The 15,782-nt window shown below is 45.1% G+C and overlaps 1 protein-coding gene across 1 annotated transcript in view; it reads right to left on the bottom strand.

The window, feature by feature from the left end:
* Window positions 1-2,049: 2,049 nt before the first annotated feature.
* The window catches only part of TMEM108 (transmembrane protein 108), a 352,891-nt gene continuing 339,158 nt past the window's right edge, over window positions 2,050-15,782 (bottom strand). The window contains 2 exon segments of the mRNA XM_055321593.1: window positions 2,050-2,883; window positions 8,310-8,464. Coding sequence (XP_055177568.1) covers window positions 2,761-2,883; window positions 8,310-8,464 — 278 coding nt within the window. The 3' untranslated portion in view covers window positions 2,050-2,760.

The following is a 15,782-nucleotide window of genomic DNA, read 5'->3' as shown; positions in this document are numbered from 1 at the left end:
TAAAAATATAATCACTGTGCCAAATGATGGGTTATTAACTCCTTATGTGATGTGGACCCTGATAGCTCCAATGACTTGTCCAAGGTCCCCTGTCCAGAAAGTAGCAGAGCTGGGATGAGAAGACCTCTTCTGACTCTTAGTCAGTGACATATCTAGCAACCCCTATGACTCCCACCACCTAGAGAACAGGATACTATCCAAAGTCACACAGGCAGAGGTCAAAACTATGATTACCTACTGGAATATTCTATGTGCTCTTCCTTGCTGATTAAGACTACAACTCCCCCCCTTCTACTTTGTCTATTTGAGATGACACAGAAGAAACTTCATAAATATTAATGTTGGTTATATGATTAACAGTATAAGGAACCAACTTGGTCAAGTAAAAGCTGGCAGTGTCCCTTATTTATTTAGACATCCATCTCTGGTACATGCTGTAGGGTCCATGGCACCCACCAGACTGTCAGAATAATATCCTCCTAACACAGGTGATGCTAATTAGGTCTCGAGAACTGCAGGAATTCTGGGGTGTATCATCCAAGGCTAAATGAAGGGTTCAAGCTACTGAATAAGTTGTTTGCACAGGTGTCATGTTTATGCACTGTTATTCTCTATGGAATGTTAACTCTCAGTGGCCAGGTTAACTCCAGCTTTCTCCAACCCAAAAATATATACAGTAGAACCCTCAGCCCCAGGGAGAAAGAGGAGAGAGAAGAGATTTATTTTACTTGACATCAATGTTTCCAAAGACCTAAAGAGAGATGACTCTGTTTTGGAGACATCACAAACATGTTCTAAAGGGTTTGTATTATCAAATGACAAATTGCTAATCCTATTAGTTCATTACGCTCATAAAACCCAACTTATTGTTAAAATAGATTAAAAAATACAGATGAACATTAAGCAGTGTCAGTTCTTAAGGAAGACTTAAAAGTTATTTTAAAATGAAAAGAATGCAAAATGCATTAGCAACTTAATCCTCTGGCTAATAAAATAAGTTTATTTATATATACATGGTAGTTGAATTCTGTGGATAAGGAAAAATAAGTCATACATCCACATATATATATGTATATATATAACATATGTATCTTTGATTACATATATTATATATAATTTTACTTTACAAACAGATTTCTTTATATACGCACACACATTGCTATAGTAAATGCAATAGCAGACAGAAATATAAGGTTAAAAGCTCAGACAGCAGCACGCTGGCAAACGAATCTCAGAGCAACATTTAACCTGCTTCCTTGTGGGTTGAAGAGTCTTTTAAGAGAGACAACCACTAAACTCATGTTAAGTAGATTCATACAACATTGAGAACACACATTTTTGAAGGCCATCTTTTTTTTTTATAAGGAAATGTAGGAAGAAAGGAAAAAGTTATGATAAAAAGACCACAGCAACAACACAAACATGTGAATCAACATTCAAGTTCAATTCCCAATCTGACTATAAGAACATCTATATTCAAAATATACTATCAAACTAATTTTCTTTAGAGAAAGAGTCAAAGCAGTTCTCTTCTCTCCCCACCATCTATTAGGAAAAAAGTGAGAAGCAGCCATCTGTGGAAGCCCCTGTTCTCTGCGGGTCTGACCCTCCTGAGTGTGGGCTAGGGGAGGTGGCTGGCCAGCCATCTGCAAAGGCAGCCATGCAGGGGAGACTGGGAAATGAATGCTGGGTGGCAAGCCCTCCTGCAGACCCACAAGCAGGTCCACCTGCTTGTGCCAAGGAGGGATAGGGATATGGTGATGTCTTCTCCCAAGCAATCCACCTTGACAATCTTTGTTTTGTAAGATCACAGGACGGTTTAGAAAATCACAGCTCCACACTTCAAGGCCTTTTATATAAACATGTTCCTCAAGGGGCAAAATGTGATGCCTTTTGAGAAAACAAAGCTGAACCCCAATAAACATTTGATTTGTGAAGAAGGGCAAGCATTCCAAAGCTCCAGGGTTAGGATCCACATCTAAACCATCTTCAGAGAAAGGCACGAGTTTTAAAGCAGATGTGGGTGTTGGAGAGGATGCAGGAATGTGCTTGGGGGTGGGTGGGGCTTTTTTTTCTGCTAGGGCAAGGCAGTCCTGTAAGAACAGTGGAAGCTCCCTGTCGTGTGATGTTAGGAGGATGTGGCCTTGGGATGCCTAATGTCCTCCACAGACTCCTGAGGGCTGCATGTTCCTTCCTGCCTGCTGTCCTGAACTCAGATGGTATTAGCCTTGACAGTCAATGGTGCCACCATGTGGGTACAGGATCATCCGCTGGGGTGATGAGATGTCCCCTTTTCCTGCTCTGTGCATGAGTCTGCTGCTTCCCCTTGGGTGGTCCAGTTGCCTTCACTGGTGTGCAGGGGAGGAAGTGGGGTCCCACTGAATCCAGAAGAACCAGAACTTTAAGAAGCTGTGTTCTTGACTATTTTAACATTTCACTTCTACAGGTCTATTTCTTTCCTCACCTGCCTGGGGCTGCTGGGACCCCCAAGTACTCAATGACAGTTATTAAGAGAAGCAATCAATGCAACTGCTTTGCTTAGAAATACCTTTATTTTATAAAGCCACGGATCATTCTGTAAAGTTTTTTTTTTTTTTTAACCACACTTATAAAAAAGATGTTGACAATTCTTAGGAAAAAAAAGCTGAAAATGTTTCTTATTAAGTCAGGGTTACACAAAGATTATATTTATAATATATATTTGTATATTTATAATTTAGAGACGACAGGTAGGGAACAGCAAAGCAAGGGCTGCTGCAGTTAGATCTCTGATACTTGATCATTTCCCACAAACAGTGTTTCCTGGCAGAAGGGATTAACAAGGACCATCCCAGTGTCTCTGTAGTCGCCATTGGCTGGGGATCGGGGCTCCGAGAGCTGGTCCTGGGAGGAGAGAGGGAGGAGATGGTATGAACTTGGAGGGTTTGGTGGTGGCCATTCATAAGGAAACACACACACAGGAGGACATCCATTTCCAAATAGGATTGCTTGGTAAACATTTTCATCGTCCTCACTGTCGATGCTGAAGTGCAGAGCCCTCTCTGCTCTTCTGCAGGAAGATTTCCTGCTTCCTGAATGACTCAGGTTGCCAGAGATGGGACTGCTTTCCACTGAAAAGTCTGACACACACAGTGAGCACATGGCCCACTGCCTTCGTGGGTAAAACTGGGTCTATGTGGGCCCCTGATTCTCCTTCCTGCCTCTTTCTCACAGATCTCTGGGAGACTTGGCAGCTTTCCCTACCTGCACTTTCACACCCTACACTTCCCACCTTTTTCTTCTCTTACCACTCACCTGAGCCTTCAAGGGTGCATTCCTCCCCCTCCTGAGTTCTCCCAGAATTATTGCCTCATTTCTTGTAGCACTAGATGTACTGAGGTGAATGGATATGAATCTCTATGTGACAGTAGGTGGCAAGTGAAAAATTTAGTCTGTGTACATAGCCTGAGAAATGGAAGAATCTAGAAATAAGTAATTCACTGATTAGGTTGTTTAAATGATTTTGGCATCAACTAACAAGGACTGTAAGCATTTGTGGTCCACTAAGTGTCTGTACTCAGGGCAGCCCCAAGGGCACAGCGGTTTAGGGCCGCCTGCAGCCCGGGGCATGATCCTGGAGACCCAGGATCGAGTCCCACATCGGGCTCCCTGCATGGAGCCTGCTTCTCCCTCTGCCTGTGTCTCTGCCTCTCCCTCTGTGTGTCTCTATGAATAAATAAATAAAATCTAAAAAAAAATAAATAAAATAAAAAAAATAAATGTCTGTACTTAGACTCAGGCCCAGGTATTAATTAAGGAAAAAAAAAAAGTCATAGCTTATCCCAGTTCTAAAAAACTGACATCTCAGAACCTACAAGCTACTTCAGAGCAAAGACTCAGTAATAAGGTAGAACCGGCTTAATCCAGACTTGGTGAGATGTCTTCACTTGAAGAAGATACAATTAACTTGCTGAAGTTTATTGTAAGCAAAACATGGATAATTTTTGAGTAGTACATATTGCCTTATGTATTCCCTGTATAAGGAGGGAAAGGAACAAAGGCTATTTGTCAGTGAAACATCTTTTCCGAAGATAAAAATGTTCTTCAATGTCTGGAATTAATAGAGTGCCCATTTGAGAGAGGGACACAGGAGCAGCTCTCTAACTACAGAAAACAGGGCATCCCCTCTGTCTCTACTGGGCTTTGCGTTGAGCTGTGGAGGGAGATTTTGGAGGCTGAGATCTGGCATGTCATTTTATAGTTTGTACAAAGCAATGTTCACCAAGGGTGAACCATGTGGAGACTTCCTACAGTGTAGAAAAGAAAGCTACTTAGGAAATAACAGACAAGAAAGGAAAAAAAAAAAAAAGAGGAGGAAGGGAAGGAAAAGGGGGGAAAAAGCATGGAAAAATTTATAGGCACCTTTTGGGCATTAGTTTTGCCTATACAGCCTGGATTTGTGTTTTGCTGCTTTCATCAATCCAGAACAGGAACAGGGCACCAGAGAAACTTGCTTAGGCAAAGCACTTGGCAGCCACGAAAGTTGGCAACTACAGGGCAGGCGGTGAGTGCAGCCCCAGGTTGTGGAGTGCAGGGTATATGCCCTGTGACTGCATGACCACTCTATGGGTGGTCTGTGGGGCCTGTATGTGCCCAGAGAGTTGGAACAAATTGTAACATTACTCCACATAAAGCAGAATGAGGGCAGTAGACCTGTTGGGTGGGAAACAGTGATAAAACCCATTCTGAAGCCAAACTGACCTTCCTACTGCTGGTTCTATGGCAACTTCCTAACCTAGGATGGTGACTGCTGGGGGCAGCCTCGACCAGAACCTCTGGCTTTTGTCTGAAGGCAGCCCCAGTGCTCTGGGCTGGAATGACTAACTGGGATGCTGCATAAGCAGGGCCCTTTCTATAGTAAGCTCACAGACACTGTCCTTTGGTTTTGGTTTTCACTTACCGATTTGCAAAGAGAATATGAGAAATTTAGAGTTCAGATATTCAGAGATTCACAGCCCACACTCAAAGTGTGGCCAGCCCTTTTGCCAACTTACCCATCTTTTTACTCACTGTAATAGTTCTCAGGAACACTTTTAAAAACATTTTTATTTTTTTAACTGAAGTGTAATTGACATACAATATTATATTAGTTTCAGGTGTACAACATAGTGATTTGACAATTATGTACATTATGAAATGCTTCACCACAATAAGTGTGGTTACGAATTTTGCTATGCAAGATGTACACTGACCATACTAAAGGTCAATGCTTTCATAGAGCCTGTTGCTTTGTCCTTCCATTAAAAAAATTTTTTTTTAAAGATTTTATTTATTTATTCATGAGAGACACACAGAGAGAGGCAGAGACATAGGCAGAAGACTGTGAAAAGACTGAACTGCAACTTAAGAGCATCAGGAAGCTCCCGCGGGGAGCCCGATTTGTGACTCGATCCCAGGACCCAGGGATCATGCCCTGAGCCAAAGGCAGATGCTCAACCACTGAGCCACCTAGGTGTCCCCAGTTAAAAATTTTTATTGAGCATCCACTGTATGTTAGGCTTTGGACTGGGTGACGGCCCAATCATGAATTAAAATCACAGTTCATTCATGTGATAAACATTACCAGGTACCTACCATGTTCTGGGCATTGTCTAGGTGCTAGGGATAGAGCAATGAGCAGAACAAACAAGGCTCCTGCCCTCAGGCAGCTTATATTCTAGTAGGAGAGACAGATAACAGGCCAGTCAACAGAGAATGATGCAATGTCAAGTGGCAGGAAGTGCTCTGAAGAAAAATAATGCAGAAAAGAGGATAGAAAACCATGGGGGTGGGGGGTGGCTTTCCACTCTGTATAGATAAGTCAGGGAAGGCTTCCCTGAAGAGGCAGCACTGGAACAGAGACCTGATGGAAGTGGGGGATGGAACCAGGAAAAGAGCATTGTACATCTGTGAGAGAGCAATCTTGTATTGTTGGAAGAACTGTGTTGAGGAAGAGCCAAAGGCCATTGTGGATCAAGTGTGTGGTCAATGGGCAGTGTGGCAGGAGGGGGCCAGGGAGGTGGGCAGGGGCCAGCCTATGAAGGATCTGGTAAGAGGAATTTGGATTTTGTTCAGAGTGTGAAGAGGAGCCATTTGAAGGTTTGGAGCCATGAGGCCATGGCAGATGTGAAGTCCTTCCTTGAGAAGATTATGTGGCTACTGTGTGGAGGACAAACTGCAGGAGGCAAGATGGTAGCTGGGATCTTGTTTTCAGAAGCCACTACAACAATCCATGATTTGAGGGAGGCAGAAGCGCAGGTAGAGAAAAGTACTCTTATGTCAGAAGAACCAAGGGGATCTGCTGACAGACTGGATGTGGAGTATGTGAGAGGAAAAGGCAGTTGGCAGTGCCAACCATGTAATGAGAAACACCAGGGAACTTCTGGGTATTTGGGTGGGGAGGGGAAGTCAACAGTTCAGTTTTGGGCATGTTGAATATGAGATGCCCATTAGACATGCATGGTAGTAGCTGGGTATGTGAATCTGGAGTGCAGGGGAAATATCAAGGCCAGAGATGGAAACGGCAAGTCAATGGTGCAGAGAGAGTACTTAAAAATCATGAAACTAAGTATAGAGAGAAGAGAAGCAGTGGGAAAATTGAGCCTGGGCACTGCAGTGATTAGAGGCTGGCCAAAGGACAAGGAGTCAGTGACAGAGACTGAGAAGGAGCTGCTGAGAGGGAGGGGAGCCAGGACGGGATGGGATGAAGACAGAAACTTTCTGAGGAGGTGCTGATGCTGCTGGTAGATCGAGTAAGCGGAATGCTCAGAACTGATCCCTGGGTTTCACAATATAGAAGCAACTGGGTATTCTAGGTGGGGAGTGAAATATTAAACTAATTATCAGGCCAGTAGCTACAGCTACACACTTACAACTCTGGTAAGCACTATGATAGAAAAGCACAGGATGCTGAGGCCATATGATAGGACAGCAGAGTCCAGCCTAGCAGGTCAGGGAAGGCCCTCTCTGAGAAAGTAAGTTAGGCTGGGCCTGAATGATGCGTAGGAGTCAGTGAGGTAAACAAGTAAAGGAGTGCTGGGGAGGGACAGAATACATTCCAACAGAGGAAACCAACCGTCATGCATAGCCCCAGAATGGGACATAACTTAGCACCATAAATAAATCACAAGAAATCCAGTGTGGCTGGAGCTTAGCAAATGAGAGGAAGAATGGAATGATGTGAGGCTGGACAGTTGGGCCAGGGCCAAGTCTACCTAACAGGCTCTGCAGAAGACTGTGAAAAGACTGAACTGTAACTTAAGAGCATCAGGAAGCTACTGAAGGGTTCTGAGTATGGGAATGATGTGATCACATTTATGTTAATAGAAGCTCATCCTGGCTGCTGTGGGGGACGGATCTGCAGGGGAAGAAGGAACTATCTCCAGAAGTTCTCATCATCTCTAGTAGTCCCATCTGTTCATCCATTCATTAAACCACCCTTCCTCTCCTCCTATGCATTCATTAATCACGTATAAAGTACTTTTACCAGACCATCAGCACAATCTTTCTAAAACTAGGTCACACAAACTGTCCAAGACTAAAATACGAACTCCATTCAAGCCCACGTCTAATCAATCTATCTTTATTACTATGCCCTCACCTCTGCCTCACCTTATGTATGAGAGTAGACGGAGAGCCTGGTCAAAGCCTAACTCTCTCACTGGCCAGATAGATGTTCTGGGCAACATTTCTTGACTCAATGTGTTCTTTTCTCCCATTATATGCGTGTCCAGCCCACATTCCCACCTTTACTCAGGTTACTTCCTTTGCTATAATATCTGTCAAAATCCATTTATCCTTCCTAACCCTCAATGCAAAGGCTTTCTTCTCCTAGGTTTCTACAGCTCTCTGCAGCTCTTCTTGTATCTACCCTAGTTTGTTTGCTTTTGAATGATGCTTGGGGCTCATATCTCAACCACATCTCGGGATCTAGGACCCCTGAGAGCAAGCTCTCGTCTTCACAGTCCCCAGAGACTGCCTGCCACAAAATGGGTCCTCAATGAATACTTATTGAATTGTTCCCAGAAACCCGAGGTTCCAAGAACAGTGCTTCCTGAATGTTAACATGCATAGAAAGCACCTGAGAATTCTTGCTAAAATACAGATTGATTCAGTAGGGCTGGGGTGAGGTCTGTAGTCTCCTGACACTGCTCCTACTAGTCTGTGGACCATCTTGAGGAGCAAGACCCTAAGAAGCAAGCAGATGCTTCACAGCTTACTTTGGAGCCTGTGCTATTCTCTATGGTGGGGCTGGACCTTCCAGGGGCACCCCTTGGTTTGGGGCTCATTACCTCAGAGGTTTCAAGGGACTGGATCTCCCTTGGTAACTCCACAGCATGCTTGTTGAAGTAGTCCATGGTGATGGCATTGTTCCAGTAGCTCAGGTTGTTCTCTGGGTTGGCCGTCTTTTTCTTCCTCCTCAGGCAGCACACTGTCAGCAAGACAGCTATAGAGAGAGTCCAAATTAGAGATGGTATGGGGGTGTGGGGGGAGACAAGCATGGAGCCAGCATTGCTGAGTGACAGATACAAGTCCCCAGGTGGGGCTGTGATGCTCATATATTCATTCAGCCACCTGCCCTATTTGTTAATTTGTTGGTTTGATAATTATCTGCAATGTTTAATGTTGACTTTAGGCCAGGTTCTGGGAGAGAGGGAGTGAAAAAAAAAAAAAAAAGACCAAGGTTGCCCTGCATCACAAATATCCCTCCCGGTTTGTGTATAGAGGGACATACAGGTGGTCACATGATCTGTAATAAACAAAATGAATACAAGGTAAATTCAGATAGCAATAACTGTTCAGAGAAAATAAAACAGGGTGAAGTGAGAGAATGAGAGGAGTTGGGGAGTGAATACTTTAGGGTCATCATGAAAGGCTTTCCTGAGGTAACCTTAATGTGTGACCCTGTCCATCCAATCTCTGAGACTTATGGGGCTCTAGGGAGGAATAAGTACATTTAGATGTTGCTAATGAACCACGTGTGAACAGAGGTGCTTCGGTTTGCCAAGAAGGAAGGCTTCTGAGGTTGGAGAGATAACATAGCCTATCCAGGCTCAGAGTGTGCAATGGGTGATGCTTTGACAAGGATGACAGTAGCTCTCTTGGGGAAAAGACAGAAAATGAAGACTGGGATCCCCTGCCCAGGCTCACCATCACCACAGCCTGTGGGTGGCTGAAACTCCAGGCCAGGGATAGGCAGGGTTGTACTCAACATCTTGGAGGTACCGACCACATACACTGGGAAGAGGAGACCCCAGACCCAGCAGACCAGAGGCTGGCACCATGATGGCAATGACCACCAGGGGGCAGCAGAGGGCCAGCTCTATCCACAGCAGCCTGAGGATTTGGCCAGCATCAGGGGGGCCTGTATATGCCAGTGTCAGGTATCTGTAAAAGCTGGCACTCATACAAGCTGAGACCTCAGAGGCTACCCCCTAGGTCCCTGTAGGATGACACAGTAATTCTGTTTCTGTAGCTCTCTTCTCAGCTCCTGGCCTTGCTGGCATCTCAACCTGAAAAGGCCTCTAGACAAGGCCAAGACATTAGGCAAGTTTCTACTGATCCAATCTGCTTTGATCAGAAAGACTTCTAATTTGCTCATTACTCTTCTAGGTCCCCTTTAAAAAGTTTTAAAGATATAAAGGAGTGTTTGAGCTAAAATAAATTTTAGACTGGCTGGTACAGACTTTCAAATTTTGAAAAATTTCCAAATTCAAATTCTCCTTTTTATTCTCTCCTTTCCTTCCATAGAAGGAGCTGACTGAAGGATGAATAAGGGTGAAGTGGGAGAGCTACAGAGCTCAGCCTGAAAATCTGCAATTTAGGGCATCTCCTTATTTTATAGATGAGAAGACTGGTCCAAAGTATCCAGCTGACTTGCCATAGGTCATAGGTTTGTGAGTGGCAGGGCTAGGGCAAGACCTCAGGTCCTGTCTCTCTTTTTCTGGCATTTCATAAAGCTGCTAACTTGGGCTGGCACAGGCTGCAGAGTCTAGGTCCTCTGACCTCCAGTCCAACGCTCCCTCAAGCCCGCACTGCCCTTGGCTCCACAACCTGGGCCTGTTTAGGACACAGGACCAGGATCCTGCCTTGCAGGCAGGGCTGGCCCTGTTGTGGGATGGTCTGGGGATTGGAACGGGGGCTCTGTTCCTAGCTTTCTCCCCTTAAATGTTAGCACTTGAGGCCTGATTGTTTCTCTCAGGGAGCTCCCAGCGACTCGCAAATGCCATTTCATTTACAATAGAAGCTGTCCTCGCTATAGAAAGAGTTTGGGCTTAGAGTCCAAAAGCCTGGGTTCAAGTTTGATTGCTGTGTGTTACTTTAGGTAAATCACTTTATCACACTTGGCTACTACGGAGTCACAGGGCTGTAATGGGAACTAGAGATCATGAATGCAAAATGCTGAACACACTGTCTGATACAGTCAGTGCTTAATTAATGAGAGTTTTCTTTTTGTTCTTCTAGTACCCTCCACAAGAGAGATCTAGATAGAAAAACTGCACTGGATGACTGTTGAGTGGCTCAAGAAAAAGTACAATTCAGGCTTATGGAGTCTCTAATATGTGCCCAGTGCTGACCTAGGCACTTTACAGTCTGATTTAACCCACAAAATAACTGAGGAAGGTACTGTTACTCTTCCTTTTTGCAGAAGAGGCAAATGAGATCAGGGAAATTAACACAATTGACCTTGATCACCCAGGTAATTAATGGAACTTGACCTGGGTCTCTGTGACCCTCAGGGTGATGCCTCCTATCTTACATTGCCCTGAACACTACAGGGAACACATCTGAGGTATGGGGAGCACTTTGTAAATGACATAACTCTGTGCAAACACAAGTCCATGCTGTCATCTGTTTTTTTTTTTTTTTTTTTTGAGAGTGAGTGGGGATGTTGAGAAGGAGAGCGAGAATCCTAACTAGGCAGCACACTCAGTGCAAAGCCCAGTGCAGAGCTTGATCTTACCACCCTGGGATCATGACACAAGCTGAAACCAAGAGTCAGATGCTTAACCGACTGAGCTACCCAGGCCCCCTTGACATCTGCCTCTTGAAGGCCCTAAGCTAACACAGTGGATATTAGTCCTATTTTTATAGGTGAGAAAACATTGGACCCATGGTTAAGTAACATGGTCCAAGCCCCACAGGTGACTAGCAGGAGAGGTGAAGTGACCTTCAGGTATATTTGATTTCATGAGCCAAGCCTTTCTGTCACACCAGGCCTCTTCTCCAGTGATTTATGCAGGTTTAATGTTAAAAGCAGTTAGGGAGCTGTGACTTATTTCAGTTTGGCTCCTTCATTTTGAAGATGAGAAACTTGACATCCTGGAGGGGAGGATTGGTCTGGTGATGCCAGCCTGAGGGGCCTGTAATTGTCCAAAGGCTGGGTTGGTCCCTCTGGCTGGCCTCACTTTGGAGGTTGGAGAAAGAGGCCCAGGGAGTCCTCAGGATATGGAAGGAGGCCAGGCTGGAGATGAGGCTATCGGCCTGGGGAAACCAGGTTTGGGGGCTTACTGTCTGGCTTGCCATCCTGGTGGGTGGGACTACAAGGCTCCCAGCAGGGGGTGCTGGTTGGGAAGCACAGAGAAGAGCTGTGAAAGCATGGGCATGACACTCTGGTCCAGCTGAGGTGATAGCCCCTGACAAGTCTGCCTGGCCCTGAGGCTACTCCCCAATCCCCTTGCTTCCGTTAGTTCATAAGCCCCAAAGAGACAAACCTCCTGGTCACATTTCCTTCTCATCCCAATTTATTCTACTCTTTTCATAGAGTAACTCTGATCCATGTTTTCTTATGTAATAACTACAAAGTCATTTGGGGCCTGTAAGAGATTTTATAAAATAATATACATAATTATATATATATACACATACACATTCCATTTTGACTAACATCCACAGAATGATGAATATAGCCAAGAACTGTGCGGCCACATGATACATTAACTTGTTGAATGCTGTACTGATACTCCAGTGGCATTAACTGCATGTCTGGAAGGAAGCCAGAATGCTCTGGGGTGCAGCGCACACGGAACTTCACATATCCAGGGGCAGAGAGAGGTGCTACTCTGCTTCAGCCTGGCTCAACTTGGATTGGTGATGAATAACATCTGCAGCTGGCCTGGTTCCTGTTCTCACCCTCTATAGAGACTTTCATCTTTTTTGAGGAAGGAGAGTGAAGACATTCTTGAGAATGGATGCGGCATGTGCAGGAGAAGCCAGGGAGCTTGGCAGAGCCACGAGACTGACCTCCTAATGAAAACCCAGAGCACTGACAGTGGTCCACGAGGACCAAGCCAGTGTCAGGCCCAGAGGGTGCTAGCAGGAAGTAGCGGGCTCTTTGTATCCTGATGGTGGCAGCAGAGACCAGCTCAAGAGGCACATGGCTCCACTGCCCCAGCCAAATGTGGCCTGGATCTGATCACTTTCGGGGTTTTCAGCACATCTGAACCCCTGTGTGGCTCAGGAGACAAAGAATTTCTTAGTACTTGCACATATATCCTTCCAGCCATTGGGTAGTGCTTATGATCTAGAAAGGTTGTTGGAACTGATGACATTTCTTCTTGGGCAGGCTTGAGATCTGCTATGATCACTGCCTGCTTCCAACAGAAGCAGGGGATTCAAGCACCTACCTCGCAAACCCTGGCCACCTGAAGTGTGGTTTCTGGAAGATGGAAGAAAGCAGGGACAAGGCCAGAGTTGTTCTGAAAAGCCAGGTGTGAGGTAATCTATGCATGCTACTAAACCAGACTGCCTGAAACATGGCAAACTGGCAAAGAAGATCCATGTAGTGGAGTGAGCTTTAGGATAAATGCAGCTGCTGGAAGAGGTCTCCTTATCTGATGACTAGAGTGGGATTAGGCTATGAAAACAGCCTGGATATTTACTCATCTGTGCTTTGAAAGAGCATGGTATTCTGAAGCTGGACAAGTATTCTATCTTGATGCCCCTTGAATCAGGGTCTTCACAGGGTTCCTGAAGGATGGTCCCACAGCAGTTGGGGCCATGACTAAGGACAGGGAGCTCTATGTGGAGGCAACTAGGGCTAATGCAAGGATCTTGGTGAGTGAGGGCTTAGGGGAGCCTCCTGTGTGGACAGTGGAAATGTAAGGCAGATGCTGAAGGAGGTGGAGTCTCTGGTTCCAAGAGGATGCAAGAGTCCACTTTGAACAAAGGATTCATACCGTTCTTTAGAAAGTAGTATGTTCTATCACAGCACCTGAAGGCTCCTTTCAGAGTGCCGGGAGCATTCTCTAGGTGCTGTGTCCTTGTATCTTTCTTGGCTGACATTATCATGCATGGTTTAGGCAGCCCATAGGTTTTCTGGCTTTGTAGTAAGATCCAATTTCAAACTCACACACGGCAAAAATGGCTGTAGAAGTCTTTTTAGAACCACAAAACACAGGTGGGCGTGTGAAGGTTAGACCTACCCTGTCCTGTCCAGCTTAAAGAGAAAAGCCCAGGTGGGGAGAGGGTTCTGAGAGCTGGGGGAGGGAACCACATCATATACCTTGATTCCCTAGTGCTTGGCATAGTGCCTGGCACACAATGGGAATTTGGGAAATAATGTGTTGAATCAGACAAAGAGATTCTTTCATCGGATCTGGGCTGATTTATGTGATTGGGACCCTGGGCAAGTCACTTCACCTGGTGACTTAGTCTTTGCCTGTAAGGTTGTTCCTTGCATACTGTGTTTATATTTTTTGCTCCTCTGGCTAGTCTATTTTGAGGATGGATTGGTTAAAAATAATGGGAACTCACTAAAGCTTCTAGAGACATATTAAGAATGGAAAATTAGAAAGCTGTCTCTATTGTAGTTACTTCTCAAATATGACCACTATTAATAATTTATTGGCTAACAGAGCTACATTTTCTCATTATCACTCTTCTGTTTTAGAAGTGGGCAATCACAGTTTTAAGCATTCATGTGTCTTTCCATGAGAGACAATAAAGGTACTTAATGAAAAAATAAAATATGCAGCTTGCAAACATTTTCCTGAATTGGGCCCTTCAGCAGAAGCAGGCTGCCCACCTTTGACCTGGAAAGTTTGCTTTGCTTAGCAACTAGAAGGAAACAAAAAGCCAGGAGAGGTGGCTTCTGGAAAGAATCCAGAATCTAGATTTAAAAAGATCTTGTCGGTAAAACACCAGGTAGAAATTATGCTCATGTCAAGGGCATATACCTCCTGTACTAATGTTCAAATGACCCATAGCATGAGGAAAGGCTAGGAGAGCTGGCTTAACAGCCTCTTCTGTGGAAAATTTCTGGGGTTTCATTCCTCTTGAGATCAGGATGAGCCCATGGTGTGATGTGACAGCCAGTACAACTAACAGAGCTAATGCCAGTGTTGGCTTCCTGAGTGTGACTGAAGTGTCCAGAACAAAGGAACTACCATCTGCTCTCCTCTGCCATGGCTGGGCATGTGGAATGTTGTGCTCCCTTCTGGGAGAGCCGGGATAAACTTGTGGCCATCCAGAGTGGCAGATGATGGGGTAGGGCCACAGCAATGTGGCCCTATAAAGAGACTTGAAGGAATAAGGATTAGCAGCTTAGAGAAGGAAAAGCTGTCTTTGAGCACCATTTTAAATGTTTCAGGAGTTGATAGACTGCTTTTTTGTGTTTCAAAAGGTTTCAGAGGGCATAGCTTAGGACTACAGAGTGGAAATTATAAAGAGCAAATGTCAGGCTTCCAAGAGAGCTGGGTAACAACCTGAGGGAGTCAAAGGAGAATGGGCTGCCCAATGACTGAAGATCACAGGGGGTTTCTCACCCCTGGAAGGATTCAGAAGGAGGTCAGATGATAACTTTATAGGGATGGAGTAAAGCTAAGATCAGTGAGGATTTCTTTAAAGTTATCAGAGAAACTCTAAGAATCTAGGATCAAGTATATGGGGAAGATATAAAGGAAGTCCTAAGGTTTAGAGTGATTATATCAAGTTCTTTATGGAGACATCAGGGAGAAGGATCTTCCAAATTCTCATTAAAGGAGTGACAGGCAGTAGCAAGGAGGTGCTGGTGGCCTGGGGAGAACCCTTCTCCCTTGCTACCCTTGCTACCAGTGGAAGCAAGCTGAGGACCACATCGCATCCAGCTCACATCACCCATGAACAAATAAATCTGGGGAGGAGGGAGAAAATAGCTAAATTCACATGTAACTCTCCAGCTCTCAATTTAGCTATAGGAACTGCTGCTTTTGTCAAGGCTAATAGCAATTCCTGCAAGGTCAAAGCCTCCTCTCCTTTTTTGGAGAAAGAGAGAGAGAACAGGAGGACAAGAGATGAGGGAGGGGAGAAAGACACAGAAAAATGGATGTGAAGTGGGAGAGGAAGGTAAGGGCTCTGCTACTTGAAGTTTGCATGTTTAGAAGTGCCAACGTTCACCTACTGTGTCTTGGTGCCATGTCACTACAGCCATGAGCAGGCTGCCCTTGAGGGTGAGTGTGGCAGGGTGGTGTCATGATAAGAGCGCTGGGCAGGAAGACAGTGACCTTCCATCCCAGGCCTGCCTCTCACTTAACTTGGGGCTCTTGGGTGAGCCATGGCACCTCTCCAGCTTTGTGTTTCTTTCTGCAAAATGCAGAACTGGCCTGGACTACTTGGAAGGTTTTCCTCAACTCCTGGGAGCTCTGTCTTTATGATGAGTGGACATCTGAGCCATATCCTGGCAGAGCTAAGGATGAGGGGTAGGGATAACCCATGAATCTTGTCCTGTTACCCGGTTTCTTAGAATTCTGGGACATTTTGCGGCCTATCTGGTGGGGACTGCCCAG

Source organism: Nyctereutes procyonoides, unplaced genomic scaffold (assembly GCF_905146905.1).
Source record: "Nyctereutes procyonoides isolate TBG_1078 unplaced genomic scaffold, NYPRO_anot_genome, whole genome shotgun sequence".
Lineage (NCBI taxonomy): Eukaryota > Metazoa > Chordata > Mammalia > Carnivora > Canidae > Nyctereutes > Nyctereutes procyonoides.
This window is presented reverse-complemented; position numbering and strand designations above follow the sequence as displayed.